Source organism: Poecilia reticulata, chromosome 4 (genome assembly GCF_904066995.2).
Source record: "Poecilia reticulata chromosome 4, P_reticulata-male-v2, whole genome shotgun sequence".
Taxonomy (NCBI): Eukaryota; Metazoa; Chordata; class Actinopteri; order Cyprinodontiformes; family Poeciliidae; genus Poecilia; species Poecilia reticulata.
In genome coordinates, this window is record NC_088833.1 from 30,038,122 (window position 1) to 30,064,648 (window position 26,527).

Sequence of the window (26,527 nt, forward strand, 5' to 3'; positions counted from 1 at the left end):
TGGTTTTTTGGACCTTCAACAATGACTCTTAGTCGCTGTATTGCTTAAAAACAAAAGGAGCCAACTCTTGTATTAAATATTGATGTAGTGACAACTGCAGGTTTTAACAGTTTTTTTCCAGCAATATTTGCATTAAATTTCCAAAAAAGAATGAACCTGAAAGACCCGGTAATATGACAACCTAATGACAATTTCTTAGGTTTTAGATTGGAATCAGTATTTTTTTATTTTGTTTTATATCATTTTCCATCCCAGAGAAAAATAAACTATCCATCCTCTTTGAGCAAAAGTGTATGTTTATCTTTATTTTAAATCCTAAAAGTACAGATAAGATGGTTGCTCTTTATAGATTACAACCAATTTCCTAAAATAGATGTCTATTTAAAATTATAAGAAGTATTTGTTTTTTCCAAGTCTTGTGACATTTGTGATTCTAAACAGTATTTTTCTGGCTGGCCTGAGAGCGAAGCGGCTGTTTGGTTTGTGCAGGCAGGTGAGTTGACCTGCTGACAGGATGACCGTCAGTCTAGAGGAGTGGAGAGAATCAAAGCAAAGCCTTCAGAAAGTCCCATCTGCAGTTTGCCACGAGTTACAGAATGCAGGCGACAGCAAATATGAGGAAGAAGGTGGTTCCTCTGGTCACACAAGATCAAGATGAAAAGCAACATGGTGGTGGCAGCATCATGCTTTACTGTAGAAAGGCCAGGAAAGAGAACATGGAGGCAGAATCAGCAGCCAGGCCATTGGTCAACTTGTTGCTTTTATGTTTTCAAATCCTTTTTTTCTTTTCTTTGACAAGCTGTCTAAAACGTACCTGCTTTCTATCCGTCATTTAACAGATAGGGGGCAAATGTCTTCTGTCATTTTAGGTATTTAGGTTAATTAAACAGAAGCTCAAGACCCAAGTCTAACACATTCATGATGATAAAGCAGTTTTCTAGTTAAAGTCCAAAGCTGACAGGGCTTGTTGCAGAAAAGAACAGGCACAATTTGTAATGTAATGTCAGCCAAATGTAGCTGCAAAATGTTCTGCAAGGTTTAGTCAAAGGGTCTGCAATTTTTACAAACCTTGACATTCTGCCCAGTTCAGCTACATAAAACTCGTTTAGCATCACAAATGTTGCACGACCTTTCAGAAAAAGACGACTTTACTTTCTGATGAGCATCTACAGCAGAAAATGTGTTACAGTATTTTATTTCTATTTTTAGCTTTTGAAAGAGAGAAAAACATGGATCTATCAACAAAGTATTTTAAGTAAAAGTCTCCAACCTAATGAGAAAAAAAAAATTATCTGAAAACATTAGATTCAGTTCAGACTCATTCTGTTGTAGAAATGCAATGAGAAAAATAACTGCTTAACTGTTGCACTTTATTACACTTATATTCCCAAACTTTGGTTCATTTTTTTCAATTTTAGCCAAATATCAAAGGAGCCACAGGCTGCAGACCCCCAGTAGACTGATGCAAACAAATAAAATCATGCATCCATTTACTTGTATGCTACAGTTCTGGTTTATGTACTACAGTGCAGCGTCTCCTTAGTAACACCCTCATTTAAACAGATATTTACACTGTGTGCATTAGTCTGCATGCTGCAGGAATCGTCAGATACCTGCTGGTAAAGCGCCAAGCGCTGTGAGGCAACGACCTCAAAACAAGGCGTCATAAAAACACGCCCTGCTTCCTCCCAGCGCCGCGTATTACTGGAAATCAGTGAGGCAGAACAACCCTGAGAATCTTCTCTGTTTATTTCATTCAGTTTCACATGGCAGACTGCAGCCAAACTATGCACAATAAATAAAAAATTCATTAAATTAATAACATAACATAAAAAAAAAAAAAAAAAAAACCACAACATGGACAACTCGGAACACGCCGTCCTTAAGATAACAACAGGAGGAGAAAAGTTTCCCTTTTTCTTTCTTTTTTTTGGTTTTAAGTTAACAAAGTGACAATACTTTAAATAGTGTTAAATAAAAGCTGAAGAAACAGTTTCTGTTTGGTCGAACTGTCACAGGAGCGGTGCCGACTCTCGGCGCGGTCCGGTTCCTGGAGTGTTGCCAGCTCTTCCCCCACCCCGCTCCCTTCAGACACGTGCTCCCCACGCCGTGCGCTCACTCTGCTCACATGATGCTGCCGCTTCCTCGTAAAAACACCGCTCCTTTCTCGGCAGAGAGAGAGAGAGAGAGGACTGCTGAGTCACTCTTCCTTGACCCTGGAGTTCACCCTGACGAAACGTTCATGTTTCCCGTTGCTCTTTAAAATTTTTGCCCCCCCTGTTGATTTCCTCCGCTGGGTGGTGTGTCGGGTGGGGGGCAGCAGCAGAAAGAGGAGGAGGAAGGAGGAGGAAGGCTTTCCAATTAAAGCAGGCGGGTGTTCTTTTGATATTATTTTCGCCCCCGGATGCAAACGATTCTTGACGATATTCCGAGTGGTTTCATCGGTCCGGCAGGTTGATCACCGGCACCCACTGATCCAGGCAGCGGCAGTCCCTGCAGAATCGGTTCACCTTGCTCAGCGCCGGGTCTTTCCACAGGGCCGACTGCGGGTTCTGCAAGATGGAGCAAAACAGTCAGATGCATGCTGGGGTTTGCTTATTGAACACACAATTCAACAGACTTGCTCACAGTTCAGGTTGAGGAATGATGCTTACCGTAACCAGGACGCAGTGCACGTCCATGGGTTCCCCTCCTGGCTTCACCCCCCCCAGGATCTCGGCCAGACGCCTCATGTTGCCCACTCGCAGGATGTTGATGTCGTTCTCGCAGCAGAACGCCTGGATTAAGGTGAAATGGATCTGCAGAGCCACGTCCTCTTCATCATCAGTAGCCAGTAGGCAGAGCACCACGTTATCCGGATCCCTGCAGGCAGGAAAACCACAAATAAATAAATGAAGGAGTGAGTGATCACCTTCCATCGTGGATCTTTAAAGAGTGCGCGTGCACACACACTCACACATCAGGATGTGATAAACTTACACATTGAGGGACTTTGCAGCCTCGTACACCCCGACAGTGATGCAGCCCTGAGGCAAGGCGGAGCTCAGGACCTCCTCCAGGGCTTGAGCCACCGATTCCATCCTGGAGGGAAACGGGGAAACTGGGGTCAATGCTGCCAGCAGGCGCACGGTTAACTTCTTAGTGGTTGCTTAAGTTTGTTTGTTCATTTTAATGCGTGGCTGATGTCAGTCCGTGACGTGACGCTGCATGCAGGGTGGAACTGCTTGTGCCCGAAGAGACACGCGAACAGATCCAGCATCTGTTCCAGCTGCGCTTCCAAAGCTACTTTGAAGCTAATGCTAACTAGCCAAACTGAAGCCGTAGCAAAACAGTTGGTGCAACGTCACAATGTTTAAAAGTGAGAAACTTCGACATAAAAGAAACAATTTAGAAACTCAATGGACAAGAAATGCAAAAATGTTCGACGTGTAGTAAAAGGAGCTGACCTTTCTACAGAGTTTTCTCCTCCAGTTTCTTCAAAAGTCATATTGCACATCCAGGCGGTTCGGTGTCCTACACAGTCCAGAGCGGATGGAGAGCTGCGGCTGGCGACGGTGCGATGCTCGCTGTTTGCCCGGTGAACTGAGTGTTCCCTGTAGTAAGACAGCCTGTGAGCCCAGAACTCATTTACATGGAGGCCTCCCATTGGCTGTTGGTCCGGCAACATGCAAAATACACGGCCAAGTTTCAACCCGTTCAACCCGGGACCTGTGTAGAAATAGCGCCCCCCCGTGGGTGCAATACAACAACATGTGATCATAGGGAACTCGTGGTCTTTAGACCGGTGATTGTCAGACTTTTACATTCAGTTTCTTCACAGAAAAGATCCGCAGAAGTCAGAAGTTTTGGTTAATCACAACCTCAACTTAAAATCTAAAAATGGCGGCCTTGCTGCTAAAATGTAATGGCAGCTGCAGCTAAAACGGTTAATTTTGCATTATATTATTGAATATGGATTTGTTTACTCTGTCACTATCCATTCTACACACACTGCAATATTTGCTTTACATTTAGTATTTAGTGAACATGTTCCTGCATTGATCAAAAGTGCAGAATGTACAAAAATCTTCGCTTGTATTTGCTAACTGTTATATATGAGGAGGGTTAAAAAACTAATTTAATAAATACATAATTAAATTGCTTATTGTATGTACTGAGAAATAATTAAAAGTTTAATAATTTACATGATACACAATGAATTTATATGTCATTAAATCTCTAAAATGGAGAGTTAAGGTAGAAGATACTTTTTTTTTAAATATATGTCCATCAAAGTTGAGGTGTCGGTTTTTATGAAGTCCAACAGGTCAGTGTAAGCCCCGCCCCTCGATGTTAATAGGAGGGTTAACAGATAAAATTGTTTCTAGGCGATGCTGTAGGTACAGGAGTCATAAGCATCACCTGAAGGTATTTGCATGATATTATAATGCAAACTTATAATATCTGTAATATAATAAGTTTGCAAACTAATATAACTTTAGAGATATTATAAGTTTGCATATTTACCGTGTAATGACATTTTTAATACATTAATTGTCTATTAAATTAAGATTGAATTAAACATTTATTTATTTCATGGTTAAATAACGATCTATTTATTTATTTATGTCCGTTTTAATCCTTAAGTTTGGTGTTTACATTTAGAAATTGAATACGGTTCGGTTCAAAATTCAGCATAAACATCAACCAGCATTTGAACTGATTTGCTTCAGTTTCTGTTGGCCGAAATGCTCCACACTTCTCTTCTTCTATTAGTGTGCCTAAAGCTAATTTACTGGCAGTAGGCGACAAGAAGAACAGATCATTTGTTCAAATCAATATTTCTCACTGTCCCTAGAGGCAGCCTAACTATCACCACTCTCTCCTGCAAAGTTTAGAGCAACAGGATCTAGACATATATGGAATACGCACATTGAAATATTTCAGCTGTTCGATTTCATTTATACTCTTCCGCCCTCTAGTGGAGAAAAGTTAAATGGGCTCAAAGCCGTGCAGTTCTAACGCTTTCAGATCTGTTGTGAAGTCAGTTTCCGTGTCTCTCATCCCCTGAAACGTTTACCATGGCTGACCTGAGACCAGCCCTCTCTGCGCCTCTCACTGTGACCGTTCCCTACACAACCTTCCTACCGACAACGTGGCAACAGTCAGAGTTTGCAAAGTTGCCCCTTTTCCCCCAACCCAAACACATGAAGCCACTATCGAGGACCCGGTTTGTTCTGTACATCATGGAGAATGTGAGTGATTTTTTTTTTCTATAATTAACCAGAGGATGGATCTCTGCAGGAACAGCAGTCAGTCAGGGCGTGTTCCACTGTTTAACCTAAATCTCTCTGAGAACACTCACTGGACGCAAAGGATGAAGAGATTTTCATCATTAGGGCAGCCATCGTCGGTCTATCACACCCTGCTTTGATAATCTCTAATCTTTAAAACAAAATAGTATTTTCAAAATGCAAACTTTTTCCTTGAGTTTTGATCCTGTTTTATGCTCATTCGGACTGTTTCTGCCACTGCTGAATTTCACACGCAAATTCCTGTTTTGGGTCACAGTATGTGAACTTTCTCCTCTCGTTATCAGACTGACTAGTTATCAGCTCATGTTGTGTGTTTCTGCTGAATGATGTGGCAGCTGTGGGTGTACTTTGCCTTCCTCTGACATGTCTGAGCTGTGAGTACCGCAGCAACACTTCACCCCAATTCTTTTTTGTGAATGGTATTTTTAAAAACAAGTCCAACTTTCTAAAGCTCACCTTGTTCGACTTACTAGGCGTTAAGAGTCTAGTCTTGGAGATGGACCAGAGGGGCCACCAGATGTCTGATTCCGGTCGCCGCTCCCACAGAAAGAAAGACAAGGAGCATTTCTCCAGGTCTTCTCAGCAGGAATGGGATCTGAACTATCCTGTGCCGGACCAACACTGGGGTCGTCCTGATGCTCGCTACATGAGCCCTTTCACCAGCTCACCTGCCAGACCTCAGCTGCTTCCATATAACTCCCAGGAATATGCATATGGATATGGGTGGCAGGAGCATCACAGACCTCAGTCCAGGTCAGTTCTCCATATAAGTTACTGCAGGCAAACATTAAAAATATACTGAATGTTTTGGTTATTGCAGTGAATTCTTTGTATCTTTGTATCTTGACAGTCAGCAACATTTGCAGCGTGCTAAGCAAATGACTGTTTCCTCTTTATGCCAATAGCAGCATTGTGCGGTCCTGTAAGACCTTACTGCTGATGCACAGATTAAACTGAGATTATTACGTTTTTTTGTAGGCATGGCTATGACTACTCCTCTCAACACCACTGGGATTACCAAGACCGCTATGGCTATTATGACTACTACAGAGGCCACCATGCACAGCAAGGTATCTTGACGCAGAGCAACTCAAGATATTTGCAGTAGGGAGGGCCAAGCAGTACTTTTCATGACAGACACCATCCTAATACCATGTATGTGATAAAGTGTTTTCCCCCTTACAGATTTCTGCTGTTTTGCCTTTTTTTTGCAGCACTTCAAGTGTTTCAAATCATCAAACAAATTTTAATATTAGGCAAAGATAACCTGGACACAATGTAGTTTCACATTACCTTACTCCACTGTATGTGAAGTGGTAATGTCCCAGAGTGTATCATAAACCTGGGGGGTCACAAGGCTTTACTTGCCCCCCACCATGTTTGTTTATTTTAAACAGTTTATTTATACACCAATAACAGTGACAGTAAACATAGATTAAGATTTGTAGTTGACTCATTGAATGGGTGTGAGGGGGTACGCATCATTTGTGTTGTCCCTGCACCTGCCCTTTGGCCACACACAACATTATTTCCAAATTATGACGCCTGCTTTTGCACCTCCACATTTTTGTAACTTTCAACATTTTTTTTCTGATGGAAACATCAAGTTAACATCTGGTTGTTCCATATTTGGTAGCTACAACTACCATCAAGGTCTTGCAATAACTTGTCCTAGGTGTTTTATGTCAATTTTTGACACACTTTTATTTCCAGAATTGTTTTAATTCAGCTATGTTGGAGGAGTTTAGAGCAGGTTGCAATTAAATTTAAATGCAAACTTTGACTATGCCATTTCAAAGCCTTCATTTAGTTGCTTGAGCCATTTAGATGTGGACAGGCTGGTGTTTTTTGAATCACTGTCCTGCTGCATAACCTACATGAGCTAAAGGTAGCAAATCCATGGCCAGACATCATCCTTCATTACTTTCTGCTAGAGAGCTGCAGTCATGGTTTCATCACTTAGGACCAGCCATCCAAGTCGAGCAGCACCATAGCAACCCTAGACCATCACAATACCCCCACCATGTTTGACAAGAGATGAGATCCTTTTCTAAAGTCTCTTCAGACGCAGGTTTAAGAAAGTTGCACCTTTTATATCAGTCCACAGAATATTTTCCTAAAAGTCATGGGAATCATAAAGATCTTTTTGTTAAATATCTTTGGTGTTCTTTGTTCTTGGCAGCAGTTTTTATGACTGCCCTCTGGATACCATTTTTGCCCAGTCTCTTTATTATTGTTGAATCATGGGTCAATGACTTTTCAAGGCTGTGCAACACTTTCTATACTGACTTTCGCTCTTTTTATTGGAATGTAATGTGCCACTTTTTGAAATATTTTAGTCTATTTTATGTTGTTAGACAGGCTGTATTAAAGTCATTTGTTGGTTATACATGCCAGAAAGTAATTGAACCTGGGTGTGGCAAGTGATTTTGTATTTACCCAGGTTTTCCCTTTACCCTTCTAACATATGTTTGACGACCTGAATTGTTTAATGTTTTGGCTAGGAATTTGCTTTCTGCATTGCTCTTTCTAACAAGGACAGCTGTCTTAGCACACAACACATATATGGTAAACATTAACAGCAAGTACAGGCTTACAGACAAAGTTAGCAAAAACCCAAATTTGTTAGATTAACAACCTCTATTACAGTTTTGCTAGTAGTCTACATGCTAACAGGTTGTGAATTTTAAACATTGATCAACAAAGTGGTAGCTTAGATGAACATATAATACACAATACCAACAACAGATATTGGGAGTTGAGTTTAGAGACTCTGTTTGGAAATGCCTTGATCAGGACTATACGTGCAATTGGATTGGCTTGACCTATTTCTAAGACATCTGGTTGTAAAATGACATATTGTTCTACTTCTTTAGATGGTGTACAGTGGGGTCCCCACGAATCATGGCAAACCAATCAGTACCCTGACAGGACCCATGTGCAGGGACATGTAGCGAGCCTCAATTCAGAGGAGCACAGGTGAGCCACAGAACTCATTTTTCCTTTAACTGCATTAACAGGGTTTGGTATTGTACAATGGCTCTGTTCAGTTTTTTGAGGCCGCAATAAATCATTTCCAAACTTTTCACATCTTTGATATGACACAAATCCTGAGCTCAACCAAAAACTATGCAAACCTGTCATCAACTATAGGAAATTTAATTGCCTGAAATATAGAAAGGGAACAGAACAGATAACTCCTTAGAGCCAATCAGGTATCATAATCCACTTTGCTTTTTTAGTGACCGTTGGTCATTTATTGTCCAATGTTGTGCGTCATGGTGGTGCACAACATCTGCTTGGTGGACCCAAGAGAAACCCATGTGAGATTATACCAGCAGTGTGAGTGAAAGGTTAGTGACATTTAATCCATCATCAGACCAACATAAGCAACACAAACCAAACAACCATGGGTAGTTTGAACTCGCCTGAGTTTTCTTGTCCTAGAACTTAAAGAATCTTCCATTCATGGTGTCTGATACCTTAGATCTGCCTAATTGCTGTCTTGATGGTAAAGTGGAGAGGTTGATGTTTGGAAAGTGACCATAATGGGTTAACTGGTTGCCGTACATCCCCTTTGATACCACATTAGGGTTTCTTGTGGTCCAGATGAGAAGAGATATGCTAGCCGCATTGTTATTCTAGTAAAGTGATAATAGATTAAAGTCAGATTTTCCTTCTTTCAGATATGACCAGAGGGGGGACATCTCCCAGCATTACCTCAGTGATTATGAAGCTAACCCTTCCAGAGACAATGAGGAGATTTCCTCTTATCACCCCGGGACTCTAGAGAGTTTCAAAACCTCTGGCCTGTCTTCCAGCAGCTATGAGCTGAGTCAGTACATGAACGGATTTGATGTCTGTGATTCAGACATGCAGCCTGTCCTCAGCTCTGACGGAGGTGAGTGCTCGTATCATCACACCTCTTTAATCCATCACATCACACCGATTCTACAACAGCTCCATTAGTTTCCCATCTCATATCGCATCAGCTATAAAATGCTTTCTTACTTTCAATGGTGTCCACAACCTCACCCCTCCATATCTTTTGGACCTCCTTCACATTGCTACACCCATCCGTACCCTCAGATCTTCTTCTCCTAGTCATCTCACTGAATGCCATAGTAACAGCCCGTCTTGTTACTATGGCATTCAGCCGTTCTGCTCCCAAATTCTGGAACTCACTACCCCCTGATCTCTGTAACATAGACTCTTTGCCACACTTCAAATCCAAACTCAAAACGTATCTGTTTTATGTAGCCTATGCCCTTTGGTTGGATTTCAAATCTTATTTTGTACTTAATTTTACTATGTATTTTAAGTTTGAGTCTTCTTTTATGCTAAATTATATGAAGTGACCTTGAGTACCATGTTCTGTTTCCTACCTGCAGCACGTCAGACCTCGGCTCCTCTGAAGTATTCAGTCCCTCACGCGGTGGTGAGCTTTGGGCCTGCGGGCCAGCTCATACGGGTCACTCCAGCCCCGTCAACACAGGAGAAATCCAGTCCGCTGGAAATCCACAGTTTGGAAGTAAGTTCAAAATGAATCAGTGTTGAAATGCAGGAGATTTTAGTTTGGATTTCTAATGTGGGATACTGAAGAAACACCATCTCTCCATCTGCACAGCTCATACTGAGTGAGACGCAGGAACAGCAGGAGATGACAAACTTCCCAGGGCCTTTAACTCGGTACTGCTTTGTTACTTGCATGCTAGATGCTGCCTACTGCAGAACATGTAATCAAAAATGAATCTGAAAAATGATTTGTTTTGAAAATGTCTCTGCATATTTTACTAGGGAAGATTTGCATAAAGTGGATGCAATAGACTTTGCTCATCAAAAGGCAGGAGCCTGCATGAGAGACGGCCAGCTGCCAGATAGGAGCTCTGCTGCCCTCTTGTGGAACCTTCTGATACTTCTCTGCAGACAGAATGGAGTAAGTGTGCCCTTCATAAAGCAGTCAAAGCTGAGATTACAGTTTCCACACCACCTCACATGTGAATATATTCTAATATTTCCAGCAAATAGTTGGCTCAGATATCGCTGAGCTCCTGATGCAGGATTCCCATTCAGACGGAAGCTGGAAGCCAGAAGTTCCCACACTCATCGACTTCAACGAGCATCCAGCCGCCGAAGCGCCGCCTGCCGGCGGAGACGATCTGCTCACCGGAGATCCCAGCAGCGCTGGTGCAGAGAGACCAGAGAGGGCGCTGCAGAGCTACACTCAGCTGCTGCTGGCTGGAAGGAAGAAGGTTCAGTCATTTTCTTATCAGCTGTCGTCTGACCTCTCAGTTTTTACTTTTACATGTATTTACATGTTTGACTCGTAGAGAACAGAGTGGTTATTATTTTCATGACCTTGCCTTTCATTTTCAATGGTAAATACATCTGGACTGCGTGCTGTGCAAAGCAAAGTTACTTTAAATTATTGAGGAAACCTGGGTTGCATCTGCTTCATTGGTGTTATTAAAGTTGCTTGGCACAAACGTCTTGCATTTTTCCTAAAATCAGGTTGGAACGTAGCTTCTTTGTGCCACAAAACCCTTGTTTATCATGAGTCGCCATGCATGCTGAAGTTTTGAAAAATACCTGGGTCTTACATAAAGGAAAGGAAGGAGATCTCTGAACTGTTTTGATGTATGTTTTGAATTGTGTGTCTGCACAGTGTTCTGCTACGTCAAGTACAGGTACTATGCTTTTCTCTGATTTTTTTTCCATATGTCATGATTCAGTGCTCTATTGACGCCCCAAGACCTGAAATTAGTAGATTCACCGAATCCATCAACTGTTAAATTATAAGTTTTACTTTGAGTTTCCAACATCAGGCACCCTGAAGTGAGTGCAGCATCTGGAGAGCATCATGTGGGATTTTTGTAGTTGCATTGATTTTGCAGCAGTGTGCATGTGTGCGCTGTGCATGGTGGTCTCATCAGGAACAGTTTTTCGACATGTTAGTTGTGTTTCAGGACATTTTGTGCTCCACTGTTCAATATGTGGGGAAGAGATTTTTGGGAGTGTTATTTTTCTACAGCATCTTGTTCACCAATGCTGTGGAAATGAAAGGCTAATACATTCTGTTCATTCCAAACTTGTGTCCACACCTGATAAGTTTGAGGTTATATTCCTGGATGCAGTGACGACAACTGTAGTCCCGTATTTTACTGTAGCTCACTTGAAGTTTTAGATTTAAAAATATTTATTTTAATATATTTATTATAGTGATTCAAATTTTTATGCTGGGCTATCATAAACTGGGAGTAACAGCATACCCATCCTTTAGTAGCTGACAAGCTACAACATTATAGCCACAGCTGCCTTGAGGCAAACTAACAGAAGCAAGATCTTCATAAACTTCAGCCACCGCCAAACGACAAGTTAAATGTTCATGTGTATTCAGCCCTGGAGGATTTTCTAATGGTTTGAATGATTACAGGACAAACTCCTACTTTATAAACCACTGCTGCTGCCCAATTTTTTTTTTCAGTTTTAAAACATCTACTGATTGTAGGAACATCCAGAGTATCTTCTTTATCTCTCACCAAACCCTTTTCTTTTTCTTATTCCCATCACAGTCCTTTCAGTTGTCCTTTGTTTTGAATAAGGGTTAAAACAAATGAATAAACTAAACATTTAGGTTTTTGCTGATCTTCACGGGGCAGTACTATTTAAAATCAATGGGTTTTTTTAGCTTTTCATCATGCTATAATGTTATTCAATCATCAGAAACATACCTTGAGGGTTGCCTTGATTCATTCATGCATGTTTAAGAATTCCTTTAATCTCCCATGGCAACTGTTCAGCTGTGCAAAACAGCTTGGTGGACCTAGCCCCGCCTTCACCATTGCAAAATGGTACAAACAGTTGTCTGTGCCATTTTACAGCACAATGTGCCTGAAAATACATAATACTGAGCCTTTAAAGTGTGTTTCATACCACAGAATTGTAATTATTCTTGGCTCTTTGTTTTTCTCTCACTTGTCCCATGTGGTCAGCAGGAGGCCCTGGAGTCTGCCATGTCCAGTGGCCTGTGGGGGCATGCACTTTTTCTGGCCAGCAAGATGGGCAGCAGATCATATACCACGGTACTGAACAGGTGAGAAATGCCAAGGGCTTTGAAACGGGATAGCTCTTGAAATTGGATTTCATTTAAGTGCAGAAGTGATAATTTGTTCAAAAAGTCTTCCTGTGCCTCGGCTTTAATGTGTCTGCGGCCCTTTAAGGTTGCCTCAATACAACAGTAACTGATATGTATTTTTATCAGGACTTGGTCCTGGTTCAGACTTTAATGTAGCAAAACACTGCAGGAAAACGGAATGCAGAAAGACTCTTCGTTTCTGTTCAGCTCATCAGTCAGACTGGTGTCATCCGGTTAGAGAAAGCCACATTTTATTAACAAAACCTTTTAAACATGAAAAAATGTTTTTCATGTTTAATATATGAAAAACATATATATATAGATATAACAATTAATTTTGTTATATCCATTTATGTTGAATTGAAGGTTCTATTAATTTTTTAGGCAGTTAGAATATACTTATGTCAGTTTAGAACCAAAATCTATTTTTGTATTCAGATTTGTTAAAGTTACTTTGGCAACTTTTAGACACCTTCCATTAATTTCAGAGATTAAGAACACATTGGGGAATCTGAGGCCGCGGTGGGGATATTTTTTTTCTTTGTCAAATATTTTACAATAATTTATTAAACCACTTTTTGAACTTGTAAGATTCAACTAAGTTGCAAGAATATATTTGTTATTGTTTTGTCTATATTTTAAGCTAGAAATATGTATTTCAAACAATCAAGTCGGAAGTTCGTTCAAGAAACAAACCATGTGTTTGCCACCCACAGCCCTTCCTGGACCGTGACAGATTTAATGCAATCTAGTCTGTTTTTTTCAGACTATTTTTAAAATCAGCAGCATATTACACAGCAGCATGTGTTGGGTAGCCAGAGGAGGAATGTGTGGGGAGAGGGCTGTCAGATGACCAGCATGATTAAGATCTGTGAGTGACAGGAGGGCCAGAGTCTGAGCTGTCGGGGTGAACTGTGTAAACTCTCCAAAGTCAGGCAGAAGGGATGCTGTTTAAATAGGTTAGTTCCTGCTTCAGGCTGTGAAAACTGACACCAAGTGCTGCTGCTGGCCTGGGTTATGATGTGAAATGACACAAAAATGCTGTGTCGGCAGGTTTACAAGCCAGCTGGTAGCAAATGATCCCCTCCAGACTCTCTTCCAGCTTCTGTCTGGGAGAATCCCAGCTGCATCTGCGGTAAAATATTGCAATAAAATTATCACATGTCCCACTCATGAATACTTTATGAAGCCCCTGCAACGGCATTAATGATGGTGTTCCTTATCCAGTGCTGCGGGAATGAAAAGTGGGGCGACTGGCGGCCCCATCTGGCCGTGATGCTCTCCAACGAGACAGGAAGTGGCGCCGTACAGCAGAAGGCCATCCTCACCATGGGGGACTCGCTCGGTATAGAAACACTGACTGACTGACAGGTGGTTCTACACAAACACACACACTGATGTGTGTGGGGTTGCTGTTCCCCCTGCAGCCTCCAGGGGCCTGACGCATGCGGCCCATGTGTGTTACCTGATGGCCGCCTCTTCCTTTGGCCTGTTTCCACAGAAGGCAGAGAGACTCGTGCTTCTAGGCAGCAGCCACAGGTGAGCTGTGCTTCAAACCTTCAGGCACATGGTGGCATTTTACAGCATAATCAGATCAAATAACTGTTATCTTTAGATGCTATAAAAATGCTACACATATCAAATATGACTTAAAAGAAATTTTAATTAATGATTTAACGTGAAATGATCTCACCAGATCTTGAATGTCCGTAGGCCTTTGGTGGATCTCCCCTTTCGTTTGATGATGGTTGATGTTTTCTGGGGTAAAGAGACTTCTTTTTTTTTAAACTTCTATATTTCATTCACACACTTCTGTCCTCTCTTTCAGGCAGCCTTTTGGAAACTTTGCGTCAAATTCTGCCATCCAGTGTACTGAGCTATACGAGTACTGTCAGACGCTTGGAGGAAAGTCATTTTTAATCCCATCATTTCAGGTAGCTCACACCTACTGCGCCTTTAACTAGAACTTCAACAAGAATACATTTAAAGTAATCTCAGGGTTATTCTGCTATATCTGATGCTCTGTAATCAGGTGTATAAGTTCTTGTATGCCAGTCGGCTGTTGGACTGTGGGCTTTCGTCCCAGGCCTTCCATTACTGTGAGGTGGTAGGGCAGGCCGTGCTCAGGCAGCAGGAGCCTCACTATGTGCTGATGGAGGAGCTTGTTAAGGTAAACACACATCATGCAATATGGTTTACCTAACCCATCCTGTCAACGTTTTGCATCTTGTAGAGTCTGCATATACTGTGTGTGTGTGTGCGTGTGTGTTTTCCCCTGCAGCTGTCAGACAGACTGAGGTTCTCCGAGGGTCAGTACAGTGAAGCTGGGTTTACTGCAGCAGAACAGGAACCAGATTGGCTCAAACACCTTCGGACACGACACCAATGCTTACAGGTGACCAGTCCGTTCATTTCACACCATGCTGACCAAGGGTAGGTCTGTGAAGGAAGACATCTGGCCTTAATTCTAAACATCACAGAATTCAGACACTGTAAGGAAGGCAAATTTATTACGAGTTTTAAGTCCAATTTGTAATCAGGAGTTGACAGATTGCTGATGTTACTAAGAACGATTTTGGACTTATTAATGTCCATTAAAATGTTTTATTCTTTCATGGCAATTTAAGTCAAGTTGTTTATTTATATAGCCCATTTCAGCAACAAGGCAGTTCAAATCAGGGTTATGATAGTTTTGGATTGTTCATTATAGTTTAGATTTATGTCCTTGTGACTTTTTGTTTCTCTAATTCAGTTAGTTTTAGTTAGTTTTTAGAGTGTGTTTGCTAGTTGTTTTTCATTATTATTATTATTATTAGTTAAATATTATTTAGTTTTAGTTTACTTTTTATTCGTTGTGGTAGCAGTTAAAGTTTTCTCATACTTTGATTAATTTTTAGGTAGAGAATCCATCCATCCATCCATCCATCCATCCATCCATCCATCCATCCATCCATCCATCCATCCATCCATCCATCCATCCATCCATCCATCCATCCATCCATCCATCCATCCATCCATCCATCCATCCATCCATCCATCCATCCATCCATCCATTGCTTGGGCTTCTCTCCTTCACCATAACCTGTGGTGTAGACATACATGGTTTCTACATGCTTTATGACAACAAATAAGCCTTCTAAATTAGTTGTGTCCACATATTGAATGGCTTGCCAAGGAATTTTGCTCTGAGATTCTCCACACGTCAGGTTGGGATGAATGATGGACTGATGGGGTTTTATATAGCATCTGATCAAATTTATGATCTGACCAATCACAGTGTTATGATCAGATGCCTGAAACACCAGTCACATTTCCATAAACGTCTCACATTCTCACCTGCACTTAATAAGTTAAATAATGTATCATTTTTAGGGTTTGTTACCAGGCTGAAATTCTTCACAGTGCAGCTTTAAAGAGCTGCTAAGATAGCTGTATTAAAGGTTTACTCCCTGTTAGACCTTTAAGATGCGCAAATAATCTGATGATAACATTTATTATTTTCAGATGGGGATTTATGACGGTACTGATATAAATCAAGCAGCTCCTGCAAACCATGCCTTGGCCTACAAGAACAGCCAACTGGACCCGGGTAAGATTTTCTTCAAATGTTGCCTGTGAGGTTTCCTACTACTGAGCAGTTTTATCCACTTGAAAAACTAGATCATTTGTTCTCACTGTCTGACACTGAATCAGACTGAGCGTTTCCTGTTGTAGCCAGAATTATTTCTACCAACTAAATTCAGAATTTCTTTTTCGTTCACAAATGTATGCATTAATATTTAGGAGTATTGTCGTTTTAACTGCGACAACCACACAGCAGGATGCTGCCACTCCAACACTTCACAGTTGGAAAGTATGAGGTATAAGTTTCCCCTCTTTTATTCTCAAAAATAACAATGATTATAATAGTCAAACTGATGACTTTAGTTTTATCAGACCATAGGAGATGTATTATCTATGTTGTGTTCTGTGTTTTCTGTGTTTAGTCCTGTTCCTGTCCTGTCTTCCCTGTTTGCTTCCCAGGTGTGTCTCATTCCCTGATTACCCTCCCTGTGTGTTTAAGTCCACCTGTTGTCTTTGTCTCGTCGGGTCCTTGTGAAACGTAGCACGTCAGTTGTCTTCGTCTGGCTTACCTGTCTGTTCCGTTTCTTGTGCTTGAGTTCTGCGGAGTCATCATTAAATTATTCATAAAATGTCTGCCTGGGCCTACGAGCGTCATTCTCACCACCAACCATATCACATCATGACAATCTATTTGCCAATAGATTTATCAACACAAAATCCTCAAAAAATGGTTGTTCTTTAAAAACTACAACAGATTTTCTGTTGTAGATACTTATAATTTTCAAATGGTTATGTAATGTTTGTATCTATATCTATCTATATATATATATTTCTCTAGTTATTCTGTCCTAAGCAAACTTCTTTTGGAAATCCAAAGTGACCTACAATAGGAAAGGTTTTGTATGACTTAATGTTTTTTTTTATTATTATTTTTATAAAGGATATGAAAACATCTGGTTTGAAATGTATTTCTTATATATTTGGTATAAAAATCCATTTATTTATCTCTCTGTACAGAATCTGATCTGGATGATTTAAGTTGTCACAACCAGAATCTGGAGCCTGAGTTTCTCTATTTTCAAAGCTCTGAGCATCAGGACAGCCTCATTCATGGGAGTGGAGAGGAAACGCAGGAAATGATGTCAAACACTGACACAGAAACACAGCAAAGGTAGAGAACTGTTAGTACACTGTAAATCACTCAGGTTGGTTCATACATGGCAGCTCAGTTCTGACCAGCTCTGCTATTCTCTGCTTGTTACTCTGTCAAGGCCTCATGCCGATGCTCCCTCGGTCCCCACCGGCCAAAACTTCAGTCATCATTACACGGATGGTGTTGAAGTCAAGAGTTCCATGCCACATTGTCCTCTGAGTAATGTTTCTCTGGCAGCTGATGGTGAGGATCCCCTGCCAAACGTCATTCATTCCTGTCTCTGTTCAGACTTTCACAACCGTCGGCTCTCTGCTCAACTACTTTGTTTTCATTCCCAGAGGCAGACTCGTCTTCCGGGGCCGGGATGGTGAGAGGTTTCTTCGTAGTCATTATGTGTTCAAAAAAGCGGAGCAATTGTTGATTTATTTCAGAAACCAACTCTTTGTTTTCTATTGGAAATGAATAATCAGATGCTTGAGGTTAGCTTCGGTCATAGTCAAAACCAGCGGGTCGTCACTGGTGCTGTGGAGGAGCCTGAGGGGCTCAAAGAGGTTCCTAAACAGGTAGGGTGTTTAGAGCTGCTACACCAGATGTGTTTCCATTACTAATGTGTATCTTTATTCTGCTCTATATGAGATGAACATGCAATTGTTATGTTTCCATTAAATAAAAAATGAAATTAAAATCATACATTGTTCATGACAGTAACAGATGTAAACAGTAACATGAATAACATGAAATATACGGCATTCATAATTCAGCCATGGAGTTAGCGCTCATCATCTATCAGCCAATCAGAGTGTCTTATTCAGGCATTGGAGCAACAAGCCCCACCTATTTGGGAGTGACTACATATGCTGTTTTTTGGGGAAATTGTAGTTGGCTATTTTATAGAAGAGTTAAAATATTCAACATGTATCATAAAACACAAGATGTTTTATGAAGTGTGATGCTGTGAGAGCTCTGGTGGAGTCAGCTGTACATTGTCTGAAAAAAAACAAAAACAAATCATCATACTCCTACTTCTTCCTGTCGTCTTCTTTGTGGTTTTTGCCAGTAGTAACATCTGGTTTTTGATTGTGTCACTTGCGTGATGGAAAAAAAGTGTTTCCATTCTTGTTTTGCAAAATACAATTAATTTGATATGGCCGTAAAACTGCATCCTAGTGCAAAAAACGTTATTAAAAACATTTATTTTTTTTTCGGAATTACAATGTTTCCATTAGGCAAATTTATTTTTGTAATTTCAAATTGCACATTTTTATGGTTAATGGAAGTGCAGCTCCTGCCAGCAGACAGGAGGTGACATGGATTTACTCTTTGTTCTGTGCACACAGAACACCAAGGCTGGGTGGTTCAGTGGCTGGTTCAAATCCAAACCAAAAGATGTCCAGGAAAACACAGAGAAAGACATCCCAGCTCAGGCGGTGAGATGTCAGCAGATGGAAAACATAATTTGATTTAATCTTTTTTTTTTAAATTAGGTTTATATTAATGTGTTGATCTGTAGGACCAGCTCCCAGCTGCTGGCCACCACCCTCATCCTCCACCTGCTGCTCTCCCTGCTGCCACATTCCCATCATCCCCCGCTGGGATAAATCCTTTCTCAAGGAGAGCAGGTGAGTCATGAGACAAATTAAAAAATTTTCCTGTGTAACTGTGTTGACCAGCTGCCTGTATTAGGACAAATTAAAACCACAAATTTTAATGTATTTAATGTTGGGTCTTTTGTGATAAATCAATAAGAAAAAGATCTATGGTAAGGAGAACAGGCACGGAATTCCCTTTATAGGTGTATAAAGTGAACACCTATAAAGTGCATTCACACTGGCCTAGTTTAGTCCGATTTAATCAAACTCTAGCTTGTTTGCCTAGAAAGTCTGGTTCTTTTGGGAAGGTATGAATGTTTCCTAATCAAAGTAAAAAAAAAAAAGAAAAAAGCTCACTTTGGTCCACCAACAAACCATCTCAGTACAATTGAAGTAACGTCTTGTGCGTTTTGACTAAACATGGATGCAAGCGGATCGGAGGCTGCTTCAAAGGCAGGAAGTGGACTACAACGTAGGGCATTCTGGGCAAATAGAAACAAAACGTCTAGTGCTAGCGGGAGAAATGTCTTGTCTTTTACCAAAGACAAAAGAGAAATTCTGCAACCGCTAAAATCTGACTCCACTTTATGTTTGTTCACATTTTTCAAAGGATGAAGTTGCGCTCATTGTCTTCTTCTGAGGTTTTCGTGTTGTCTCCTTCAGTGGCTCTGGATGCAGCGCCACCACATGCAAGTTGTGGAACAGGTTTTCCAAACCGTAGCAGCTGAAAATTCAACAAATGTTACAATTTTGGTCCCTAATTGAATTTATTCTACTGAAATATCAGGTGTGAAAACACCTAGAAGGCTTGCAGCTGCAGGAAAAGGTGGCTCTACAAAGCAAGGAGTTGGGTGCCAAGTAAAAATGGGCGCTGCATTTTTCAGATTTGTGTTAGTAAAAAAGCTGCATGCCATGTTCTGTTTTCTCCTACTTCATGCTTTCACTGCTCTTTGCTGGTCCATTACATGACATCCCAATGAAATGGCCTGAGGTTTGTGGTTGTGGCTTGTTATGTAAAGCAGTGGGTTTTACCTCTACCAGTCATATGCTTTTAGCTTTAAACACTGTTCACATCCTCAGTCGTGTTTGGAGCATTTTGACAGAGGTGGTCCAAAGTGTCTAATCTCTCTCATGTGATGTAGCTTTCAGTTCTTTATCCCTGAAATTTAAAAATGCAGAAGTTTGGTTCTTGCTGATGTCATTTTATCCTTATTTACGGTTGTAAACGTGTTTTTTTGTAAACCTCCATATTTTCCTCACAGGCCTGCAGCCAAGGTAGTAAAAGCTGCATAACTCCATCAAAGGTAAAGCATTAACCCTTTACGGGCGGCCTTTGAGAATCACCTGTTTTGTTACTTTGTCTTTACGGGCCACATTTTGCTCTACAAACCATCAAAAAGAGTCTGTTTTGATTAAATGTCTTTATGTTTGCAGAACGTTTGATTGCACTTAAATTGAAGTGAGGACTTTGTACACATGTACTGCCACCAGGAAGAAATGTATACTGCTTGCTTGCACAGATGATTCTTTCTTTGGGGTCCCGTTTCAGACCCTTACAGCGGACTCACCATCGTGTTCCACGCAAGGAACAGAAATACTCGCAACTCAAATTGCAGCGGCTGTGACAGCCGAGGTATGCTTCCTGAAAGCTGACTGTGGAGAAATAACCGGGCGGCGCAGGACAGGACAGTATCTCTGACCCCAGTGATTACAGCCTAGGAGTGACTGGAATCAGTTTTGTCGGCAGCAAAGATGCGAGTTTTCACGTGACACAGAAAGTTAAAGCCAACATGAACAACCTGTGCCCACTAACTGATGATTTAAGTTGTGCATAGTGATAATGTTGTTCCTGATTATCAGTCCTTTGAATGTAGAAGAAAGCTGTAAGTCTCACAGATCGGCTGTGTTATTTTTAATCTGGGTAACAGCCACTGCTTTAAAACACTTTCATCAGTATGGCTTTTCTCTACTTGAGGTAATCTTTAGCCATTCTGACTCTCTTAAGGATTTTATGTAAATGAAGGCAGTGCTGGTTTTTTATTGTAATTGCAAAATGCACAAACTGCGCTTCCTCATGTTGTCTCGCTGCCAACTTTTTAAATAGCACATGGTGTGTGTGTGTGTGTGTGTGTGTGTGTGTGTGTGTGTGTGTGTGTGTGTGTGTGTGTGTGTGTGTGTGTGTGTGCGTGTGTGCGTGTGTGTGCGTATGGGGGGGTTTCAGTGTAAAGGGAGACCTCTGCCAGGCTATCAATCAGTGGCGTTTCTGCCCGTACACTCCCTCCCCCAGGAAACATTTATAGAGCCAAACTGTTTATGAAATGTTCATGTGAGAAAGGTTTATCTTAACTATCTATTAAATGTCTGTAGAACTAAATTTACTTTGAAAATCACTTGTTTTGTTACTTTGTCATCTTGTAAACACGTCTGTATATATTTAAGATTTTTTAAGTTAAGTAATGAGGTTTTGTTTTTAAAGTATATTAATGTCTTCTATATATCAGTTACATGACAATGATCTGTTTCTCTTTCAATGACACTAAAGTATTAAAACATTAACAAATTCTCAGCCTGTATGTTCTATTTCCTGTCATACAGCCATGGTGAATAAATGACGGACGGGTCTGAGCTCAGAAATAACAATAATGCCAAGCGGGCCTCTCACTTTGCAGAGGCCTGGTGAAAACACGACAGGTGCCAGCTCCTTTTTCCTGTTAGTCTGCAGAAGCTGTGTGTGATCGGTCAGGGAATGCAACACACACAAACAGCAGACATGTCACCATCTGCCTGTACTGTGTCACAGCATGAGCTGCTTAGAACATGGATGGATTTGTGGAATAGCATTTCAAGGAGTCTCTGGAGTGTCAAAGAATTATAATTAGGCCACTAAGGATAAATGCATTTTCCCTAACGTAAAGATTTATAAAGTTCTGTAACTAAATAGTAAATCAGTTGCAGTTTGAGGAACATAACAAACTCTTCCTTTAATTTTTATTTATTACATTCTGATTGCTTAAGTAAAATGAAGACACAATATGATAGAAGGTAAAATTTACCAGATGATAAAGTGTGGACAATATATTTTGAATACACTGAATTTGAAACAGCGTGGCACAGTTATAACATTGAGATTTAGACAAAATAGAATAAATTATATTTTTAATTCTGCTTGTAAAATGAATGGCCTTGTAAGCGACATAGCTAAAGGTAGCATTGACACTACATTTTGCAAAACATTTTCAATACTTCACGTGACAACCCAACTCCCCCACCTCCCATTGCAAACAACATGACCAACAGTTGTCTTTGAGAATTCCCATCTTTATCTGAAGAAGTGCACCGCTCCCGACCAAAACAACCAATCAGAGCCAGGAGAAGGGTCTTAGTGCTGACAATCAACGTTGTGAATGTGCTGATAAATACGCCAATGGTGGAAAAGAAACTCACCGTCATCGGATAAATGGTTTTCTAGGAAATAGCTAAGGCTAATTCCTAATTAGCTTAGGCCAATTCCTGGCATACTGCTGATGGGGAGAAGATGTAGAATAGCAGAGAGCAAAAGGGCACGCACAGGGATGATTGACAGCACTAAGACCCTCCTCTTGGCTGTGACTGGTTGTTTCTAGTTAGCTCTGGGAATCGGCTTTTATTTAACCGATTACCTGTCCCATACTATACTGTCATGACACAATGACAGTTTCAATGAATATGTAAAAAAATCTTTTTATATATATGTATATATATATATATATATATATATATATATATATATAAACATTATATACTGCAGCTTTAGAGGAATTTTAAAGTGTTTTAGTTGTTGACCACGTCCAATTTTGCATTGTGCTAGCTTGAATTTTATTTGTATTTCTGTCCACCTCTGTAACATTGCTACAGCTAACACTATGTAAGGTCTCGTCTTATGAAAAAGTTGCTAATGTAGAGTTTTTGGTAAGTTGCATTTCTCTACCAGCAGGAACAGTCTAATCACTGGACTCCCCTCACTTCCCAGTTAGTGTGAGTAGCCTTCAGGTTAAAAAACAAGATGTTTTTTCTTTAGCCTAAAGTTTGAAGAACGTCTCGCATCTTAAAACAGCTGCTGTATCTCTGAGTTTTGTTTAGATAAGAAATGCTGTTCAGAAAAGTCTAACGAATGGACAGTTTGATTTCCGTGTACCTTTAGATACAAGAGAGAGAAATGATGCCACGCTCAAGCCAGAACAAATTATTCAAAGCCAAGTCTATGTCAGTTGGCGCTACTTTATTTGTGAGCCAAGATGCAAAGAGAAAAAGTTGTGCGTATGATCAGCTACACGTGGATTCTCACATTAATAACAGCCTTACACGTCCCTAAGCGGTTTCACATCACTGCCAGCTCCAATATCAGAGCTGTGCTGGTGGAAATTTTTAGCCCTGATGCGAACCCACCCCCACCGGGGGAGGAGTGTGTAAGGTTTTAATTTTTATCTATCTGTAATTGTGAATACAAACAGTCTAATTACATGCAGCACTGTGAAAAAGTATTTTCCTGTACCTTTTTTCATAGTACTGTCTTTTTTTGTCCAACTTGAATGCTTCAGATTATCAAAAAAAATAAATAAATAAATAAAATTAAACAATAAATACAAAAAGCAGTTTTCAAATGATTTCAGTTATTAAGGGGAAGAGGCAATCCAAATCAACCTGGCCCAGTGTGAAAAAGAAACATTATTCTTTGTTAAATGTGGATTTAACAGTAAGTTATTTCAATTCCTCTATCTTTATTTCTGTCAGACTTGAAGAATCAAGAAATCTCTTAAATAGAATCTGTCTGACAACAAGAAAAAGAATCAAAGTTATCAAAAAGTAGGTCAAGCTCAACAGAATCTTCTTTTGCTGCTAATTCTACCAAGCCAGTTGGATTGGCTTTGGTCAATCAAAACTTCAAGAATGCTTGAGAAACAAAGTCAGTGGCATATATCAGTCTAGAAAGAGTTACATAAACCAGCGAAGGGGTGGACGGCCTTCCAGGATTACTCTAACAGTGTTTCTGTAAATCATCCAAGGATCAGAAAAAAAAGCAAAACAGAAACAACATTTAAAACATCGTGGGCCTCACTTGTCTGGCACCCATAGGAGAGTTTCAAGATTAACACCAGGGCTGACCTGAACAAAACACCATAAGACATTTTCAGAAGCCCCAAGACTTTTAATAAAATGTTCTATGAGCTGAAAAGGCAAAAGTGGAACTTTTTGGAATGTATAAAGTTCTGCTTCGCTGCTTTAGGTCCTGGACAACATGTCGTATTTGACTGAACCTGGAAAAAAACTCTCAACCTAAAAATACTGTAGGAGAACATCCAGCTACTAAGTAATCTTAAGTTCAAGCATACTTGTACAATGATCCAAAGTACAGCAATAAAAACAATTTAGAAAAGAAAGTTGCGCCAAAATTCCACCACAGCAAAACTCATTGTCAGATTTAGATTTCAGGCTCTACATTTCCTTATAGGACCAGGTGGCCTTGGCCTTTTCTCCCATTCATAAATGTAATCATTATTTGACAAATGCTTTCTATATTTCCTGATCTGATTTTGGAAAACAAAAGTATAAACAGAAGAAACCTGAAAGTTTCAGGGCTTTGGCAGACATCATTTTGTGTAACCTACCCTCATGCAGGACTGTTATCTACATTTCACTAAATTATTGAATACATTTAATCTCTTCTATACTGAATGAAGATTTCTGACATATGGGTTAAACATCATATGTTAAACACCAAATGTGTTGGGGTCACATTTTTTTCTCGTTGTGTTCCGCCACATGCTGTGCAAGTTTTGTGGCACACTGGAAAGATTTGTCACATTCTACGCAGACAAAGATCCTGCCGGCACAGGTCTGCTCCTGGTGGAGCTTCAGCTGCGTGAGGTGGGTGTAGTTCTTGCCACAGCCCGTGCAGCCGTACGGCTTCTGGTTGTTGTGAATGAACTGGTGACGAACCAGACGGGAAGCCATGGCGAACGCCACGCCGCACTCTCCACACTTATGAGGCCGCACTCCACTGTGAATGGCTTTGTGCTCCGTTAGATTGGAGGATTTTGTGAAGCACTTGGAGCACACGGAGCAAACAAACGGCCGCACTCCCATGTGGACCTTCTGGTGCTCGGCCATGCGGCTGGCTAGAGCGAATGCTTTCCCACAGTCTGGACAGGAGAAGGGCCTTTCTCCAAGGTGCTTACGCTCGTGGCGCTTCAGGGAGAGAGGTTTGTTGAAGGTCTTGCCACAGTGCGTACATGGGAAAGGCTTGTTGTTGGTGTGCATGTTCCGCTCATGCTTCCTCAGGTCGGAGGAGCGGATAAAATCCTTGCCGCATGTTTCACAGATGTAGGGCTTCTCGCCGGTGTGTGTGCGGATGTGCTTGCGATAATCTGAGGACCAGATGTATGTTTTGTCACAGAAGGTACAGCGATACGGCCTTTCCCCAGTGTGCAGATGCTTGTGCTGTTGCAGAGTGCCCTGATGTGAGTAAGCCTTGCCACATATGTCACACACATGTGGTTTGAGGCCAGAGTGAGTTTGTAAGTGGCTCTGGAGGTTGCAGAGTTTCTTGAAAGCCCAGTGGCAGTGTGTACATTTGAAAGGTCGGTCCTCAGTGTCCACTGCACTTCGTCTTTTCATTGCAGCCAAAACTCGTGGAACTTTATCGTCTTTACATTTTTTAGGTGAATTATTTGCAGAGGGAGTTTTTCTGAGTCTCTTTTTGGTCCCTTTTCTATCCGCATTAGGAGAGTATTCCTCAGCATCTAGCTCTTTCAGATTAGCTGTCCTCAGTTGGTCTGAGTCCTTGTTTTGTTTTGTTAAGTCATGGACAGAGTTTATTTCCTTCTCCTTTAAAGCGTCTGCCAATCCATTATGTTTGTTTTTGGTCTCAGCGTGTTTGGAACGTGGTCCCATGGCCATCCTGTGGACTTGCTTCACGGGCATCTTTACCTCTTCTGCTGGTGAAAGTTCAGCAAACCTCTCTACAAGACACCAGTTTGGTGTTTGAGGATTTAGATAAAGAACTCCATTGTCTTTGCTGTCAGCAAGCAAATCTTCACCAGCACACACACTGTGAAATGAAGAGTACGTCTTCACATTGTCAGGGTTACTTACAGTGTGTCCATCAGATGGGCTATGAGTTACACAAAGTCTCACTTGACATTTTCTTCTGCTCCTTTTCACAGCAGCTGTTCTTTCAGACATCTGTAAGATCAGTGAAGATTTAGTTTTTACCACTGATGCTTTACTTGAACATGCAAGAGTGTCTGGGAAGTATCTAAGAATGCATATATCACATCGATCACTGGGAATTTCTATAAAATCAAAATGTACATATATTTATATACATATTTATATCAATTTAAAGACTGAAGCATGCCTTACACTGCGTTTTCACCCCAAGCAGGACAGGTCCAGCAGATGCCACAGAGATATACTGGCTCCTGGTCTTGAATAACTCAGGGAAAGATGTTCTTACAGGCGGAGTTTGGCAGGAGTTGTCTGTGGGTCAGCATCTATCCTGCAAGTCAGCAGCAATCGGGATATCTTCACAGGCAAGATCCCCTTACCTCCCACTGACTTAGTTTACCAGCTGTTTGCAAAGGGTGTGAAGAAGTTACACACACAGCCAAACTCAGAGAGGGTGAACATATAGCAAGGCTGGCCGTTAGACTCAAAGGCCAGCCTTGCTCTGTTTATGCTGTTGTTTTCTGGAGTTTAGGGCCGTTACTGAAAGTGTTGACTTTTAGCTTTTTTCAATGTAGCTGATATGTTT

General features: G+C 40.9%; 3 protein-coding genes across 4 annotated transcripts; 1 reads left to right on the forward strand and 2 right to left on the reverse strand.

Annotated features, from left to right (window-relative positions):
• Positions 1 to 1,731: 1,731 nt before the first annotated feature.
• Positions 1,732 to 3,707, reverse strand: gadd45ab (growth arrest and DNA-damage-inducible, alpha, b). Its single transcript, XM_008407783.3, has 4 exons — positions 3,447 to 3,707; positions 2,980 to 3,081; positions 2,655 to 2,862; positions 1,732 to 2,552 (listed from the first exon to the last, which is right to left on the reverse strand). Exons 1-4 carry the CDS (start codon positions 3,665 to 3,667, stop codon positions 2,439 to 2,441), a joined length of 645 nt encoding a protein of 214 aa, XP_008406005.2. The 5' UTR covers positions 3,668 to 3,707; the 3' UTR covers positions 1,732 to 2,438.
• Positions 3,708 to 4,967: 1,260 nt separating this feature from the next.
• sec16b (SEC16 homolog B, endoplasmic reticulum export factor) lies at positions 4,968 to 21,303 on the forward strand. 2 transcript variants are annotated; one of them, XM_008407784.3, is made up of 26 exons: positions 4,968 to 5,234; positions 5,579 to 5,668; positions 5,768 to 6,047; positions 6,273 to 6,364; positions 8,171 to 8,273; positions 8,981 to 9,195; positions 9,686 to 9,825; positions 9,922 to 9,983; positions 10,092 to 10,230; positions 10,316 to 10,546; positions 12,290 to 12,387; positions 13,483 to 13,564; positions 13,657 to 13,774; positions 13,857 to 13,968; positions 14,258 to 14,363; positions 14,462 to 14,599; positions 14,711 to 14,824; positions 15,934 to 16,018; positions 17,011 to 17,164; positions 17,265 to 17,389; positions 17,485 to 17,513; positions 17,617 to 17,709; positions 18,484 to 18,573; positions 18,657 to 18,765; positions 19,998 to 20,039; positions 20,170 to 21,303. In XM_008407784.3, exons 3-25 carry the CDS (start codon positions 5,791 to 5,793, stop codon positions 20,012 to 20,014), a joined length of 2,709 nt encoding a protein of 902 aa, XP_008406006.2. In that variant the 5' UTR covers positions 4,968 to 5,234; positions 5,579 to 5,668; positions 5,768 to 5,790; the 3' UTR covers positions 20,015 to 20,039; positions 20,170 to 21,303. The 2 variants fall into 2 exon arrangements, with proteins under 2 accessions (XP_008406006.2, XP_008406007.2); XM_008407785.3 differs by having other exon boundaries at positions 5,630 to 5,668.
• A 1,675-nt stretch (positions 21,304 to 22,978) lies between these two features.
• Positions 22,979 to 26,271, reverse strand: znf648 (zinc finger protein 648). The gene is made up of 2 exons (XM_008407786.2): positions 26,137 to 26,271; positions 22,979 to 25,956 (listed from the first exon to the last, which is right to left on the reverse strand). Exon 2 carries the CDS (start codon positions 25,954 to 25,956, stop codon positions 24,505 to 24,507), a length of 1,452 nt encoding a protein of 483 aa, XP_008406008.1. The 5' UTR covers positions 26,137 to 26,271; the 3' UTR covers positions 22,979 to 24,504.
• Between the last annotated feature and the right edge of the window lie 256 nt (positions 26,272 to 26,527).